At 40.8% G+C, this 17,682-nt stretch overlaps 1 protein-coding gene across 3 annotated transcripts in view; it reads right to left on the bottom strand.

Moving 5' to 3' along the window:
* The window catches only part of pi4kaa (phosphatidylinositol 4-kinase, catalytic, alpha a), a 38,676-nt gene that overhangs the window by 1,169 nt on the left and 19,825 nt on the right, over positions 1–17,682 (bottom strand). For 2 of the 3 annotated variants that reach the window (XM_047804688.1, XM_047804689.1), the window contains exons 25-54: positions 17,533–17,657; positions 16,198–16,279; positions 16,015–16,098; positions 15,688–15,777; positions 15,149–15,268; positions 14,475–14,567; positions 14,227–14,383; positions 13,959–14,086; positions 13,708–13,866; positions 13,137–13,288; positions 12,943–13,050; positions 12,614–12,834; positions 11,890–12,048; positions 11,084–11,163; positions 10,441–10,640; positions 9,675–9,765; positions 9,227–9,394; positions 8,187–8,240; positions 7,968–8,088; positions 7,533–7,662; positions 7,369–7,439; positions 7,195–7,267; positions 6,089–6,159; positions 5,571–5,680; positions 5,375–5,479; positions 5,032–5,157; positions 4,054–4,174; positions 2,285–2,444; positions 1,997–2,086; positions 520–603 (exon numbers count right to left, since the gene is read on the bottom strand). In XM_047804688.1, the coding sequence (XP_047660644.1) occupies positions 520–603; positions 1,997–2,086; positions 2,285–2,444; positions 4,054–4,174; positions 5,032–5,157; positions 5,375–5,479; positions 5,571–5,680; positions 6,089–6,159; positions 7,195–7,267; positions 7,369–7,439; positions 7,533–7,662; positions 7,968–8,088; positions 8,187–8,240; positions 9,227–9,394; positions 9,675–9,765; positions 10,441–10,640; positions 11,084–11,163; positions 11,890–12,048; positions 12,614–12,834; positions 12,943–13,050; positions 13,137–13,288; positions 13,708–13,866; positions 13,959–14,086; positions 14,227–14,383; positions 14,475–14,567; positions 15,149–15,268; positions 15,688–15,777; positions 16,015–16,098; positions 16,198–16,279; positions 17,533–17,657 (3,533 nt within the window). The remainder of the gene's footprint in view (positions 1–519; positions 604–1,996; positions 2,087–2,284; positions 2,445–4,053; positions 4,175–5,031; positions 5,158–5,374; positions 5,480–5,570; positions 5,681–6,088; positions 6,160–7,194; positions 7,268–7,368; positions 7,440–7,532; positions 7,663–7,967; positions 8,089–8,186; positions 8,241–9,226; positions 9,395–9,674; positions 9,766–10,440; positions 10,641–11,083; positions 11,164–11,889; positions 12,049–12,613; positions 12,835–12,942; positions 13,051–13,136; positions 13,289–13,707; positions 13,867–13,958; positions 14,087–14,226; positions 14,384–14,474; positions 14,568–15,148; positions 15,269–15,687; positions 15,778–16,014; positions 16,099–16,197; positions 16,280–17,532; positions 17,658–17,682) is intronic. The other variant, XM_027139606.2, reaches the window with a different exon arrangement.

Below are 17,682 nucleotides of genomic sequence, written 5' to 3'. Positions count from 1 at the left end.
TAGTCAAACTGCAACATGGCTACTGACTGCACTTACTAAAATTGACCGACGTTGACGCCAAATTAAAGCCAGATTCACTTTTGTAATAATTTTACCTGCTGTCGCAAAAACCGTGAAGCTTTTGAAACAACCACAGTTGTGTACTTTACACAGCTACAGAAAGAAGGAATGATATGGTGACTTTTTTTTTCCCCTCACTGATGTGGCATCGTGTGAGACGAGCCGTTATTTAAAAGCGGTTGCTTGCTCTACTTTTCCATTCATGTCTGATATAGCAAAAAAATAATAAAATAAAGTGTTTTCGAATGTACGGAATAGCCAGGATTAATTGATAATCCCGGGTAAAGTGTGAGTAGTGTGAAAAAAGATATCCCAGGACTCCATTACCACAGAGTTTAGAATGAGCCAGCGTTCGCTATTTCAAAACCCGAAAGTCTCCTATACTGACAGACTGGTTTAATATGAACTACTACTACTAACACTAATAATAATAATAATATAATAATAATAAGCTTGTACCTGCTGCTGAGGAAGCAGCGCTCGATGACTTTAATCATAAATGCAGCAGCTTCCTTTTCACTCATGTTGGGGTTGAACCTTTGCCTGCAATTACACAAACAACAAAATATTCCATTTCAATTCAGTTTATTTGAATGCCGCTTTTGACAACGGACATTGTTTCAAAGCAGCTTTGCAGAAATATAGAAACGGAATAAAAACATTTTTAAGTATACAAATTCTATCTCTGACATCTTTCCCTAATGAACAAGCCTGAGGCAACGGAGGTGAGGAAAAACTCCCTGAGATGATAGAAACCTCGAGAGGAACCAGACTCAGAAGGGAACAGGTGCTGGTCATGTAATTAGAATATCATCAAAAAGTTCATTTATTTCACTGATTCCATTCAAAATGTGAAACTTGTATATTATATTCATTCATTACACACAGACTGATATATTTCAAATGTTTATTTCTTTTCATTTTCATGATTTTAACTGACAACTAAGAAATATCCCAAATTCAGTATCTCAGAAAATTAGAATATTACTCAAGACCAATACAAAGAAAGGATTTTTAGAAATCTGGGCACTGAAAAGTATGAGTATGTACAGCGCTTAATACTTAGTTGGGGCTCCTTTTGTCTGAATTACTGCAGCAATGCGGCGTGGCATGGAGTCGATCACTGTGGCAATGCTCATGTGTTATGAGAGCTCAGGTTGCTCTGATCGTGGCCTTTAGCTCTTCTGCATTGTTGGGTCTGGCATATCGCATCTTCCTCTTCACAATACCACATAGATTGTCTATGGGGTTAAGGTCAGTCGAGTTTGCTGGCCAATTAAGAACAGGGATAGCATGGTCCTTAAACCAGGTACTGGTAGCAGTCTGTGTGTAATGAATGAATATAATATACAAGTTTCACTTTTTGAATGGAATTCGTGAAATAAACCAACTTTTAGATAATATTGTAATTAGATGACTATCACCTGTAAATAATGTAATTTCTACAATGGTTTGTGTATTGGGTTGTTTTTTTTACATATATATATTTAGAAGAAATATTCACTGATTAAAGAACAGTGTTCATGTTCAAAACTCCTGATTGTATCAGTGGATATTGTAGATTTGGACCTGCAGCTGTAATTATAAAGACTTGTCTTGTGCTCAGTCCAGAACACTTATTCCCAATGTATTTATACTGAAAATCCGTTCCTGCATGAGGACACACCACATATCTAAAAGTTGCTCTTGTTCTTCTTCACCTCAGCTTGAATGCTGGCACCAAAATGACAAAAAGCTGCAAATAGATGAAGCTTGTACATTGTATACAATAGCAATATTGTGGTGAGACTCAAGGATTTGAAACCCAAGTGTGTAAATGCTCTAATGCTCTTCTAGACATGTACACGGCAATGATTTATAATCCCCAGTGAGTGCAGCTTGAAGATGATGATGGTGACAACATCTACTGTTAAAAGTGAAACGAGACCCAACATACTTGAGCAGTTTTATGGTCTGTCCTCTGAAGCAAGGAAGGCCAGTATCCAGCATCAAGGTCACCAACGACACCACAGCGTCCATATACGGCCTTGGGTTATTCCGAACAGAAGACGAACAGAAACAGGTTAGAGTGCAAATATGAAAGAACATAGATTTAGACATAGAACATAGACGCTGTACATAGATTTCTCAAGGCTCCCTCAAAATCAGGCTGAACTCTAACCCTTGTGTCCTGGCCTTACACCTTATCCCTCATGGTGAAATATTTACGAGGTGCACGTCTCACCTTACAGCAAGATATCCACGTACACACATCTCCATGAACCACTTAAATGGAGTGGCCTCCATTTTGCCCCCCATGATCATCACCATCTCGTCGGTCAGCTTGATGTCTGGCTCCCAGCCAAGGTTTCCACCAGGAGAGCTCTCGAACATAAAGCCAAAATCTACAGCCAACAAAAATAATAAGAAGAATAAACAAATCAGTGATGTCATGCTGTGGTGATGTTATCTACATAAAAATGTAACAGCATGCTCCTCTTCCTTCTTATTTATTAAAGACCAATTCACCAGTTTTAGCCATTTGTAGTTACATTTATACACCCAGGGTCTACATTTGTAAATCTATAGCCTCAGATGTCTCCTTTTATACAGTTCTTAACTGTGACTGAAGTACTAAAACTGGAGACTCCTTCCAGAAAAACCTAGATCTTTAATTTTATGTTCGTCTTAGTAAACTAAAAGTTACTGCTATTAGACTATACACTAAGTCTTGGTTTCATAATGACTCATTAATATAAACCTGTGATTTACTGGTTACAGAAAACATACCAAGAGTTTAAAAAAAAAAAAAAGAAATAAATATTTGAAATATCTTTAGAGACGATGTGAAATTAAGCTTTTAAAATGAATTGAAACGGTAACACACACACACACACACACACACACACACACACACACACACAAACACACATCCATACACGCACACACACATATACACACATACACATACATACATACACACACACACACACACACACACACACACACACACACACACACACCATGTTTAAGTACATATACAGTACAGTGGGATCCAAAAATCTGCACCCACAGTGAAAATTGTTTATATTAAAAACAAAGAAAGTTTCAAAATTCAATATCTTTCATATTCAAGATTCTGCACTATTTCCAGGTTCCAGTTTAAACACCAGCAGGTGTGGCATTGACCGTGTTAACTGCTTTGTGCAAAAGGTCAATATTTCCTGCCATCTAATTTCTTTTACTGAAGCATTTGTTCAGACGACACTGATGGCTTTTGATCTAAAACGGATCGTCAGGTTTCACACAAACTCGTGGAGTCCGTGCCAGTTTGGGGCACACTGTCAAAAAAGGGGACGAATCAAATACTGAGAAACTCGTGTAAATATTTCTAATAGATTCTAATTTCAGTGTCAATAGTAACATTTGTAAAGACAAATTGTTGTGTTCATTTAGAAATTATATTATTTTATTTAGAATTATTTCTGGGGGCATGGTGGCTTAGTGGTTTGCCTCACACCTCCAGGGTTGGGGGTTCGATTCCCGACTCCGCCTTGTGTGTTTGGAGTTTGCATGTTCTCCCTGTGTCTCGGGGGCTTCCTCCGGGTACTCCGGTTTCCTCCCCCGGTCCAAAGACATGCATGCTAGTTTGATTGGCATCTCTGGAAAATTGTCCGTAGTGAGCGAGTGAATGAGAGTGTGTGTGCCCTGTGATGGGTTGGCACTCCGTCCAGGGTGTATCCTGCCTCGATGCCCGATGACGCCTGAGATTGATGACGCCACAGGCTCCCCGTGACCCGAGGTGGTTCGGTTAAGCGGTAGAAAATTAATGAATGAATGAATTATTTCTATATATTGCAGGAACTTCCCCATGTTACGTCTACATTCTGTTATATTTCAAGTTATATCTGTTCTTGCCCTTTTTTATTTTATTTTTTTCTTAAAAAAAAAAAAAAGATTTATGGCCTAACTTTTCTTGCCATGCTTTAAAAAAGCCGACAGAGACAAACGCACCGATGTGAATCAGATGGCCTTTGCTGTCCAGCATGATGTTGCCGTTGTGTCGGTCTTTGATCTGCAGCAGGAAGAGAAGCAGGCTGTAGGCTGCCATGCTGCGGATGAAATTATACCGCGCCTGGTGGACACAAGAGCACAGGCAATGCATTAGAGGACACCTGGCTGTCTGCTTAAGAGAACAGACATCAGTCATGAACGCATGCAACTGAACCGTTTTTACAGCTGAAACCTATTCACTTGACAGAAGCCTTTTTTTCCCCCACAAAAGCTGTTTAGAACTCGAGAATAAGATCCGGTGATATAGCTGATAAAGTGGGTTGAGGATTAAGAGCCCAGTAGTAGCATTCTGACAGTTATTTAATCCTACAATAATCTTGTCAGTTATCACACACCATTACTCACAAAGCTACGATGACACACTCACACGTAGCACTCGGTGACTCTGTAGTGACTCAGAGTCTATATGAAATGACTCCTAATTGTGCTGATGTGTGCTGGAGAAAAAAAGTGTTTCTTTTCTGATATTCTCAGGTCGTCTCAGGGGGGTTTTCCTTGGACCACCGTCACCTTGGTTTGATTTCTGTGATGCTGCTTTATGGATTATTTTATCTATTACACCACAGCAGTAATGCTGAATACTCATTCTGATTGGTTAGAACGTCTCGATTCTTTTTCTATCAGTGTAGTTTAGTATCACTATAGTTTATTTCTTTATTTTTTCCTTAGTAACGTAACAATCTACATTTTTGTAAATCTGTATCTGATGTGACATCAGTACCAAAAGAAAAATACTTTTTTTTTTTTACAGAGACGTTCCACAATAAATAATAAAACTCTACAGAATATGCTGTATTTGGAAACTAATCATCACACAATCCCGGTGATTATTTTCCTAGCAGGTCTGTCGTGTTTGATTTCTACCAGTTCTTAAGGTTAATATGAAAGTAGTGGAGTGTTTGTCGTGAAATACGTCACCTTCTGGAAAGCCAGAGTGGATTCGTCGCCGTATTTGTTTCTGAAGTAGTCGTACATGCCAAAGTCGGTCTGCCTGCCCAGCTGATCACGGGACTTACAGTCCGGGATACACTCGATCACACCACACTTTAAGACACGTACAGAGATTATTTTTTAATTTTTTTATTTTTTTACACACACAAATTATTTTTATTCTGATTTATTTATTGCCTCCAGCAGGACAACATGGGACTCTAAATTGCACTGTTCTTGCACCTGATTTGCATCTGCATGGGAACTTTATAATCCGACAATAAAAAAAAAAGTGCTCATTCACAGAAAATTAGAAAAATTAAAAACTCACTCCAGGCGCCGTGGCAACAACCCTGTACGGGAATACGAACAGGTCGAGCCCCACCAATGTGAAGATGTTCTTAAAGAGCCCGATGATCTGCAGCGCCAGCATGTCCTGGAACAACAGATAAGATTTATCATCTGAAACCATTCTCATCGTATTCCAAAGAGCTGTGCGCTTGAAAATGTTTTGGACGATGACTAACCTGTCTGCAGTCGTCTCCTACTTTAAAGATGGCCGCCTGCCAGCAGACTTTCTGGACGGCTTCGGAGTTCTCATCGCCGTCTTCTACAGAATCGCTGGGGCAGCGCAGACCTGGAATAATCACGATAAACGCATGCTGGCAGTGATCAACGAGTCGAGCAGAAAAGTGCGAGTGTGAGTGCTATTAACTACGTTTAATGAAGAAAATGTCTGATATTAACTAATGTACGTTTCTACTTTTAATCTAAAGCACACTTCTTTAAATAATTCCTAAAAGTTGGAATTTTGGATGTTTTGTATTGTTTATACGGACACTGGACCACAATTACTGCAATTATGGTTTGGACCATGTAGCTATAAAAGTGTCACCATGGCCTCTAAGCCAGTGGAATTGGACAAAAACCCCAAGAATTAAACTTAGAATTATAAAGAAAAAGCCACTAATGATAAGACAGACAGACAGACAGACAGACAGACAGAGACAGACAGACAGACAGACAGACAGACAGAAAAACACACCTTCTTTCTCAAGCTCACTCACTCCACACCGCTTGACTCTGAACTTTGCCAGATAAGGCGCTTTGGCAGCACTGAATAATACAAACAAATGAAAAGAAATGTTGTGTTACATGAAATGTGAGGCAGCCCGAGGAAACCCGACATCTACAAAGCTTCCCGAACCTGATCAAACCTTCTCTGTGTGAGGAAATCAATTCAATGGAAATTGTCCCACAGCAGATTTACAGGAATAGGATATTAATTTTAACTTGATATTTTTCCCTAATAAGCAAGTCAGAGACGACGGTTTTGGAAAAAAAAAACCTTACTGAGATGATATGAGGAAGAAACACTTAGAGGAACCAAGAGACTCAACAGTTAAGCCATCCTTCATCTGGGTGTCACCCGACAGTGAGATTAGTTCTAGCATGATGTCTGAAATCACACCTTCAAAGTTTTGATGTGTTTTTAAAAAAAAGCTATCAGATGCAAGTCTGTCTGGTATCAAGACCATTTTAACCAGTTTCAGCTATTCTGCGGTACGCAAGGAACGAGCCAGTCTATGGTTCTGCTATGAACTCTAGTGTTGGGTCTGAGCCTGGTTCCTCTCAAGGTTTCTTCCTCGACTCATCTCAGGAAGTTTTTTTCCCTTGCAGCCTCTGGCTTGCTCAATAAGAATAGATATATAGATATAGATATTTTTAAATGAATTTTGAACTTTAATTGTATGTATTCATGAATAAAAATAAATAAATGAATACATACAATTAAAGTTAAAAAAAAAAAAATACCAGGAAACAGATCGTTTCTGTACTGAACTGATATATTTTGGAAAAGAAAAAAACAAAACAAATTGGAGCAGAATATTCAGTTCAGAGTTGAACAGTTGTGTTATGGACAGAAACAGCTGTGTTATCGACCTTTTTTTTGTTTAGAAATCAATGGTTTTCTGGCAGAATTCCTCCACAACCACAAACACCTGACTGGTTTTCCCTTATTATTGCTTATTACTGGTATTCCCTTACTGGTTTTTACTTATTTATCCTTATTTATTACTGCACTACAATTAGCTGCATTATTACAGTAATAATGTACGTGGTTTGCTTTATTTGGGTCAGAGGCCACACCTCTGCATGGGAGTTCCTGACTCATAGTCAATATCCAGAACAATGGCTTCAGGATTGCTCGGTAAGTAGCAGCCTGGAAGAGCAAACAGATCAAAAACACCAATTAAAATAAAGACAAATAAATCTGATAGCACAAAAGTGTAAAATTAACATGCTGTGGAAATTAGAACTCACCTGGCTGAACTCTGATATCAGACAAAGCTTTGAGGCAAGCTATTTTCCGCTCCTCGCCTTTAGGAACCGGCCTGACGAGAAGGGAAGGAAAAAAAAAAAACACGGTGTGAATCCGAGAACAACAGAAATGCTCCCTTATTACTGACTGGAGTGAGGCAGCATACTTAATAATGGCAGAGACGTTGGTGATCTTGTTGAAGAAATCAAACTCGCGCTGGTAGAAATCTTTAGCCGGGCCAGACAGAGAGCTTGTGATCTCCTCCATCATCTGTTCCAGCAGCTCACCGATGTCGGCTGCGTATAAAAAGCTTGTAAATCAAATGGGGTTTTTCATCTCAAAGATTTGCCTGAACATTTATTAGTAGTAGTGAATAAAAACCTACATAACACATCCTCAAACAGCTAATACACCAGAGCCATGTCATTTAAACAAGCTATTAAAACTAGTTATATATTTTATAACTATAACGTTACTGTGGAAACGGGTGAGTGGTTGAGTGATGGTTTGTTAACGGGGGGCTGAGACGGGAGAAGTGAGTGTGTGGGATTGGGATCTAACGAATATTTTGTCTCATTCTGATCACTCTCCAGTTACTCACGGTCTTTCTGGTGCCCCTCCTCATCCAGGTAGATGTTGGTCTTCATGTTCCAGATGAACTGATGAGCGAGCAGCTGGGATTTCTGTGCAGCCCACAATATGTATTCGCGCACATACCCCATCTGTCACAGAGAAAAGAAGGACACGCAATCATGAGACACAAGAGAAAACACCGTCCTGTGTGTGTTTAGGAAAACTGCAACAAGACAAAACTTAGTACCTTGTCATACCGGAGCGCTTGAACAATTTGTGGAATGTAGAACAGAATCGCATCCTTAAAGAGAGAGAGAGAAAATAAAAAATGTTAATCCACCTCCTTGGACCTAGAAACAATCCTGGCCTGAATTTTAACAATATTAGATGACTTTTTGAAGGTAAGAGCCAAATGCCGAGGTAACAAAATCCATCCGACGGATTCCACGCTAACAGTACACGTGATAAAACATAGCGGTTGGCCTGATGCACTATACAGTCAAATGTATGTAGGTCTTCCTCAAACTGAAAGCACACAATTGATTAGAACGTCTTGAATGCTGTCGCATCACGATTTCTCTTCACTGCAGCTCAAACCAGCACGACAATGGCCCTGTGAAAAAAGCCAGCTCAATAAAGACATAATCGGTTGAGGCGGAAGAACTCGAGTGGAATGCTTTCGCCCTGAAAAAACTTAACCCCACTGAACAACTGCTTATACCCCAGACCTCCTCATCCAGCATCAATCCCTGACCTCACTAATGTTATTGTGAAGGAATGAACCCAAATCTAGTGGTACCTTCACACAAAATTGGAATGTGTTGTAGCCGCAAAGAGGGAACTAAATTTCTAAGCAACCAGAGCAAGCTTGAAACTTGCCTCTTGAAGAACTGGGGCTATAATTAGAAAAAAAGGGCAAGGTGTGCCATTCTGCACCTGAGCAGGTATTACATATTATCTTTTGCAGCTTTGTCATCTTTTCTTTGGCCTTGACTTGTCAAGGTGTTTGTCGATATCCAATTTCAACGCGGCCATCCAAAAGACTATCACTGTAAAAATAAAACTCTTGCCATGTTTTCCATCACCATTTAGGTCACGTGTGTGGGTTATGTTTAACGCATGAGATCACATTGTCCAGAAAGGGGTTTCATTGTTCCAGCATATACGTTTTTTCTATAAGCAGTAACCGAAAAGCTACACGAGGAGTTTTAGTGCCATTAAAAAACATGTAATAAACTCCACCTTCTACTAGAAATAACACATTGTGGACTGATCAGAGTTACGCACCGGAGGGAAGGAGCGCAGCACTTTGACTCCGTACTGCGCAGTAAGGGGGTGAGGAGGATACATGCTGGAGAAATAGGACAGACCGGTCGGGGGGTCAGCAGGGGCCCAACACAGGATGTGGCTCAGTTCAGGTGAGTCAGCATCAATGGTGTGCCATGTAACCAGGAACTGAAAAAATAAGATTAAGCAGTGTATAAATCAACAGTCACAAGCTGTCACACAGGTTAATTACTGGCACCTGAGTGCAACTGTTGCTTTATATCTAATCACACAGTGACTTCTCTCTCACACACACACACACACACACACACACACACACACACACACACACACACACACACACACACACACACACACAGTGCTCTACACAACTAGACCTTTTTAAGCCAGCTTTCCTTTTCTCTTTATAACCCGTCTGTTTTTTTCTTCCCCCCTGAAAGCAACTTACCTTGACAGCCTCTGGAACATCGCTGACTGCCCCGGGGTCCAGCCGAACCAGCCGAGTCACTTCAGCCACAATGGCCTCTGTGTTTTTAAACCTGCAAAACAGGGGGCAAAAAGATCACAAAACTAGATGACAAAATTCCAGCCAAAACAACAAAATGGCTTTATTCTTATTAAGATGGGAAGGTGTCATTAGGGAATCTGTCTAAAATGCATTCAAAGTTTTAATGTTCCAGATATAGTCGTACATTGTTGACATGATGCATCCAAATGTTAAAAAAAAAAACTAATAAAATAATAATAATTTTAAATCTGAAGGTTTGTATGTATATATATGTTTATAGTATTTATACAATATGTCTAGATAATTTATCAGAGCAAATACATCATCGTGGAGAGTTTATATGTCAGTCTTTATAAGTCAAATCACTTAAACGGAAAGCTTTTTATATATATATATATATATATATATATATATATATATATATATATATATATATATATATTATCCCATTTTAATTGGAATAGAATCAGCACCAATTCCCACCATCATCTGCTTCCCATCTACAGCACGACGGTTACAGAGTAGGAAGCGGGAAGGTTAACACACACATTAATAATGAACACATTAATAAAATAAAAAAATTGTTGATAACTAATTAATAAATTAAAAAATAATAAATACATTAAAAATAGAATGAATATTTTAATTGTATTTTTTTTTATTATTATTCTTATCATTTTTTTCTCTCACTTCAGCTGCATGGTACCTGGATGGGAGATGCAAAGCAAGGTAAGGAGAGATACTCCAGGCCAGATTGACGTTGTCTTTCCACTGTTTCTCACTCAGACTGATATATTTGGACCTCCAGTTAGCAATGCTGGTCTCTACAGACTGTTCTGTAGAGATGGCCAGCTCCTGAGCAGACAGTGGGTTGTACCATGTGGTCAGACGCTCGATCTCACTTGCCTGGATGAGGAAAGACGGACAGAATTAAGAGCCTGAGCGAGAGCTCTACTGGCTTAAAGGGCTTAGTTTGAGAAATTGTGCCAGCATTGTGCTAGCATGCTAACAAGCCCCATGGATAACTGTACGGCAGGCACTTATTTCCAGGGATTTCAGAACAGCGTATTATAGATATTGCATCATCGGGTAGGCGTGGCCTATTTGATAATCTAATCCTAACCCTAACCAGTTTTTGGTTGTTTATTTGTTTTCTAAAATAAATCTACCTGTATGACTGCTTTGTCCTTCGTAGTATGCTGTTTTTTTTTTGTTTGTTTTTTTAAAGAGGCCATTTTTCCAAGACCTCCGGAAACACGCCCACTTTACGCCATGGTGACGAAACCCCTGGAATTTAGTGAATGCCGTAACTGTACGCTGCACGAAAAGAAAATGGTGAAGAGGTTTACCAGTAAAGCCAGTAGTAGTGTTCTGCGCTTCATGTAATACTTGTGCAGCTGAGTGCCTCTGTTGCTCTTCTTTGATATTCCTGTACCAAATAAAGAAGGAAAGGGAAAATTACTGAAACAGCGTGGCCCTGAATAAAGCACCTGCTAATTGTAGGTTGTTTAAATCCTGCTCCTAAAGAAATTCTGACCAATCCTGAATTTTGCCTACAGATTTTCTTTTTTTCCTTTGCACCCGTTTTCGCGTGACATTTTCTAACAAGCGTAAAAAAAACACACATGAAGGTTTGTATATATCAACCCCTTGTCGTTATCTACAACTAGTCTGAAGCAGATGTTAGTCAGAGTTTTCTACTCAATCACTCAATCTACTCAATCACTTGTGCTGAACATCAGACAAACGCGTTCCTGTCCCTGGCCAATCGGAAACCTACACATACTGGCACATCTTGGCAGCACGTGCATGCCAATTCCTAATACTTCAGAAAACCTTGTCTCGGTGTCTCTTTTGGCAACTTTCTCAGGATCCTGAGGACAGCGTGTAATAGGGTGATTTGTAAAGAATCTCTCTAATATAAATAAAAAAAAAACAATAAAAAAAAAACGGTACATTACTATAGGAATGAATGAAAGAAACACGCTCTGTGGCTAAGGAACATAACCGCTCTTTGTCCTAAAAGCATCATACGCCATAGATGTAGACTTTCCAGTTATGATGCACACCTCTAGCCTGGAGCTCATTGCATTACGGGGAGTGTGAACTTAACACAAATATACAATTACATCAAAGCAGTCCAGAGCGGTCATACCCGATTTCTTGGAAGTGGTGGACATTCCGCTAGACAGCGGGTAGGTGTTGATCCAGCCCTGGGTGCTCTGTTGGCGCGTGCCCACTGACATGTCCATTGTGTTCCTGGGGTCGGCAGCAGTCATCACCGACAGGCTGTTAAGCGACGGGTCTTGGTTGTCTGCCAAAAATCGAGCAAAATCTCCTTCAATATGCATACACCCATTTTTCTCTTTATCATTTTCAATCCGATTCTGATCCCTTCATCGCTTTACAGTAGATCCCCTGTTGTAATTCCAGCACATTTAGTCTACCTTGTCCTATTTTCATGGATAATTATCCATACACTACACTACAAATTTCAAGCCATTTCTGCTTTCCTATATGCCTTCTTGTGCCAGTGGTACAAAAACACGGATGAAGGGCTCTTTAAGGGGCAGATGGAGTCTACGTTAGTCTTCTACTACTACAAATGACCATGCATTCTACATGAGCGTGCTATATGTGTGGATGAGAGAATGCTTTCTACAATGTTTATCAAAAGGTGGCATTTGGTGGGGGGACTGATGGGGGCGGAGCCATTTCTCAATTCGCAACAAATTGATAAATCGGCGGCCGCGGTGAAGTCGTGCATTTTTTTATTTTTAAGGTGCAGGCTTCAAATTTGCCCGGTGGCAAATTGGAACTGCGATGGCATGCTCCCGAAGGCAGTGCAAGTCAGCACAGGCGGAGCAAGGCAGGCTTACTTAAGATCGATATCGGAGAAGTGCTGGAAACGATTAGCGATCCGAAAATCCCGGCGGATAGGGAGCTTTGAGGGGGATTGGCGCCAGGCTCACCCGGTGGCACGAGCTGGCTAGCAGCAAGGTACTTCTTGTCCGAGAGGATGCTGGCATAGAACTTGATCATGACACTGATGTCCTCTCGCAGGCGCTTGTCCCCCTGCGTGGGGAATTTGGAAGCCACACTGAAAATGAAAAAACATCAGTGATTATAAAATGCTTCTCATTAAACAACCCATGGATACAATCGTTTAAGAAGCAGATGATCAAATCCATGGAGAAAAAAAAAATACCTAAAGTAATCAAAGGCAGTGGAGTAGATCTTCTCTCTAAGCACGTTGCGGATGGTGGCATTGCTAACCACGTCAGAATGAAGCAGCGAAAGGCCAAGCGTCAGCAACCTGCAAGCAAAAACCGACGAACATCATTTTATTTTTTAGTGGAATATGAAACATGACTATATGAGGAAAAAAAGGAGGCAGAAAACCTGAAGCGAGGTCCGATAGCTGCAACATGACGGTTCAGGCTGCTTTTCGGGCCTCCCACTGTGAGAGAGAGCGACCTCTGCAGCAGGCTGCTGAAAATCTCCACCTGGTCTGCGCTGCAGTATTTTGCGATCTCAAAGCGCTGGACCAGAAACTGGAGGACCATAAATATAATGAAAGGATTTAGACCAACTGACAGAAACGACTCTTTCAGATCTTTAAGGAACTCAGAGGCAAGACGTCAGTAATCTGTGTTGTCTGGGAGTCGATGGCTCGACTGCAGATTCCACTATTAGGTGTGATGTGACGTTTAAATCCTCTTCGTGTGTGTCAACAAAATCTGGAAACTAAGCGCAACCTTGAAGTCACATGACCGCGCACAGCAATAAAACCCTGCAGGTATTTCTTGAACTCATTACTAAAAAAAAATATATTGTTTGAATACAATAGTCAAAAATGCTTCGTAATTATAGTTAATAATAGAATAGAATATGTTATTACTACAGTTTAGAGAGATTATCGGAGAAGGAAGCTTTGAGATTTCGAGAATTCAGTGTATGAATGTTCTCTAACCTCGATCCAGATGTAATGGGGGATGACGTTAGGGGTACAGGGTTTGGGCTGGCTCTCCTCAGACGCTGCCAGTGGATCAGCTTCCACTTCTGCCTCAGAGAACAGCCCCATCTTCTGCTCTACCGTCATCTGCCAGGCACCGGCCATCTCACGCATAAACTGCACGCAGATGATGACATTTTTTTAAGAATGTGAATGTTCTTCTAAGTTCATTATTATTTTTTTCTTTCTTTCTACTTTAACTGCATTACCGGGACCTCCACGCCAGTCCTAGCTGCTAGAAGCCATTCCCAGCAGGCTATAGCGGTCTCCATGCCATTCTCAGTAAACATTTTCAGAGGGGACCAGCACAGGTGATGCAGGAGCTGAGCGTCGCAGTCTACAATACATAAATATTCATTCGGTAACAATTCAGTCGCTGAAACGAACGGGAGTATCGTAAATATTCACATTTCAAAATGATAAATAAAAGATTCTTTGGAAATCAAATTCAAGGAAGGAAACAGGAAGTTGTTATGCCTTTGGAGGTGATGAGGAGTGCTGCCATTTTGAACATAGCTTCAGTGAATTCTTCTGGTTGTTGCTTTTCCAGAGCCTCATTCAACTGCCGGATCATCAGCTTATTCAGATCAGAAGTGCCGCGTGTCGCCTCTAAGAAGTGGATCATCCCTGCCACCTACAATACACACACACACACATTGAGGATAGACATCATTAAGGATACCTGATGAAAATATCAGGTAATGAATGAGCTACAGCACACACACCTCTCCTGCATAGCGGTTCCTCAGGTTCAGCGAGGCCATGAAGTTGGAGTAATCTTTCTTAACACATGCCGGCCTCTCTGTGAGCTGATTGGTCTGCAGAGACACAGTGCACATTCATTCAAATGACCGAAATTCAACTTATCCTTAAAATGACTACTAATTAGGATGTAAATCGAAATATTCTGCTGGATTCTCAGATCGGATCAGTCAGAAGGTGTTGAATCGTTTTCTATGACAGCAGCTCTGACAACAATCGTTTTGGAAATTGCGGTGGTATAACAACCCCTAAGGATATGTTGTTGCTGGAAAATAATCTACTTCAGGGTTGCAGCTTTGTATTGGGACACATCCCAGCATCACATCACTGATTACTGTCCTGCATCTGCATGCCTCCATGTATGTGTGGATACTTAGCATTTTACATATACTGTACAGCCAGCTCTGTATATTTTGAGAAATGGCTGTTAATCAAATTATTTATTTGAAGAAAATATCATGAATAAATATATAACTACTACTACTATTACTACAACTACTACTAATGATAATAACACTGTAAAATAGAACTTTTAGGTCCAAATTCATTTATCATATTAACCATGCATTCACTTGGATTAACTCTGTGTGTGTGTGTGTGTGTGTGTGTGTGTGTGTGTGTGTGTGTGTGGACTCACCCCTAAAGCTGTGCTCTGCCGGTTGTAGCCTGCAAAGTGCAGGATGCTCTCGGTCGCCATAGCGAGGCCCGTGTGCTGAGACAGACCTGAAACCCAGTTCTGGTGCTTGTTCAGGTATTCCTGCAGTAAAGACACAAACATTCAGACCAACTTTTGAGCATGTGACCCACCTTCTACTGCTCCCAGAAAACTTCCCATGTGTCACCTCTGCTTTCAGTAATCACACCTGGAAACTGAAAAAAAACCCTAAAGCTTCCAAGTGATGCAACAGAAAAGCATTTCCTCCATTGTCCAAAAGAGAGAGAATCTGGCCATGCTCTCTTTTCACTTGTTGCTCCTTAATCTTATTCACTGTATGGACATACTCAACCTCTCGACATCATGATAAACAGTCTCACTACATCTGTATTCCTGTAAAGTTGCTGAGTGGCTCGTCAGCTGTCCGAGCACTATACAAACGCATCTACGCATCTCTGTTCATTCAAATCACATACAATAAAACACAAGAGATCTTTTATGACCCTCCTGTCGAAACTGACCTGTAGATGAGATTTAGTGACCGACGGTGCCCACTTCATAGCTTCCTTCAGAATCTCAGCACAGCGTGCAGCGAAGTCTTTCACAATACTCTGCATCAGAAAAGAAATTACAATTCTGCATTTCTTCAACTAAGACAAACTCTTACATATTAGTCACTTTATCGACTGCATCATTCAAATCACGAGCTCATAGGTCTTCAATTATATATTCATTTCTTCATGAATATTGAGGCCAGGTTATTGTTTAGCATCGAACAAAATGAAACGAGGAACACGCTTCAATTTAAGGGAAACAACCCAGGCAAGCCTGCTGCCTTGGTTTTCTACCTCTCTGGCTTCGTAAGTATCAGGAACAGTGATGCGATAAGGAGCATCTGGGATGTCATAATACGGCTGATCTTTGTGGATGTCCTGCAAAAAAAAAATCGAATAAATACAGTGATAAAGTTAGAGTGACGCATATAGAAACGTGATACAAGGAAAGAACTCTGATTAGAAGTGTAAACTCACGGCGCTGAGAGAAAGAGACAAAGTCTGCAAAATATCCAGCATCGTTTTTAACACTCGGCCGCTCCACAACAAGTGAGGGAAGCTGTGACACAAACGCAAAGGCACATCAGTGCATTAGTATAAAAATCTGAATCATCACAGCACCTTAAGACCTTTTGTTGTTATTGTCTTGTAGTCAGCTGTTTTCTGATTGGCCTGTCAGAATGAGACCATGTCAGAATGATAGGGCTCCAAGTAACCGCCCTGATGTGAAGCTCATGGGTTGTGAAATCCCAGGTTTGCCTGACACTCACTGCCGAGCATGAACATGCCCCATAGGCTGCTTTGGCCCCTGAGCTTTATGCTCATATGCAGCTCACATGACGGTGACAACAACAACCTTACTACTATCTCCCAAATAGTATCAGCTAACTGACTCGTGTATCTCTTACTAAAGATCACTTTTTATGGTCATTAATAAAACTGAAACAAAGACTGGTTTAACTCTTTATTTAGCTGTTGTTTTGACTTATTAAAAGTATTTTATTTTTTCTTGAAACAAGGTGAAACACACTGTCGCAAAACACACACACACACACACACACACTACCCCCCAACACACACACAACCCCACTGACACACACACCCATTCATACATCAATATACACACGCATTCATTCACCCCTGCCCTACCAACCTCCCAACACACACCCCTGCCCTACCAACCCACCACACCTCTCCAACCCCCCTTACACACACACACCCTGCCCCACCAACAACCCCAGACACAAACACCCATACATACAGTACAACGATACACACACAAACACACACACACACCTCTGCACTGCCAACTCCACCCACCCACACACACACCTATATGCCCTACCAAACCCCCCTTACCACACACACCCAACAACTCCAGTTGGCAAACACACGCACCTTCTGGCTCGTTCCACAAACTACACCCTGATTATTTTGTAAGTTAAAAAGTCCTTGTCACCAGATTGACCTATTTCCTGCTCAGGAAGTGCTCCACTGTAACTAAAGCGCCTGTAGCACTATTTTATTTAACATGGTCATTTCCCCCCTGAATCACATGTAAATCATATGCTGGTAGTGAAAAAAACAACAGCTAGTCTGAAAGCAGCCTTAACCTTCAAATGCTCAGTGCTGAGCATGAACTGGTAGCTCAGTTGTAATTAGAATAACAGCCATTTAATAAGTTACATAAAGAATTAAGATGTTAACCACTGTGATTGTGTTATGGTGGATATGAGCAAAATAAGAAAGGATTAGAGTAGCAAAGAAGTCTGAAATCCATGTAGCGCCTTCCACAGTGAGCTGAATGCTTACGTTTCAGCCAGGGACGAGAGGTATTTATCAGCCACGCGTCTGATCCGCTTGTGGATGTGATTAAAGTTGACCAGCAGGAACTGCGCGTGGCGCTCCAGCTCCTCTTCGTGAGCCTTCGTCTTGGGCTGGTGCAGGAAATAAAGATGTAAA

The sequence above is a fragment of the Tachysurus fulvidraco genome, chromosome 20 (assembly GCF_022655615.1).
Source record: "Tachysurus fulvidraco isolate hzauxx_2018 chromosome 20, HZAU_PFXX_2.0, whole genome shotgun sequence".
Classification (NCBI taxonomy): Eukaryota; Metazoa; Chordata; class Actinopteri; order Siluriformes; family Bagridae; genus Tachysurus; species Tachysurus fulvidraco.
Note: the sequence above shows the minus strand (reverse complement) of the source record. Positions and strands in the feature narration are given on the sequence as shown.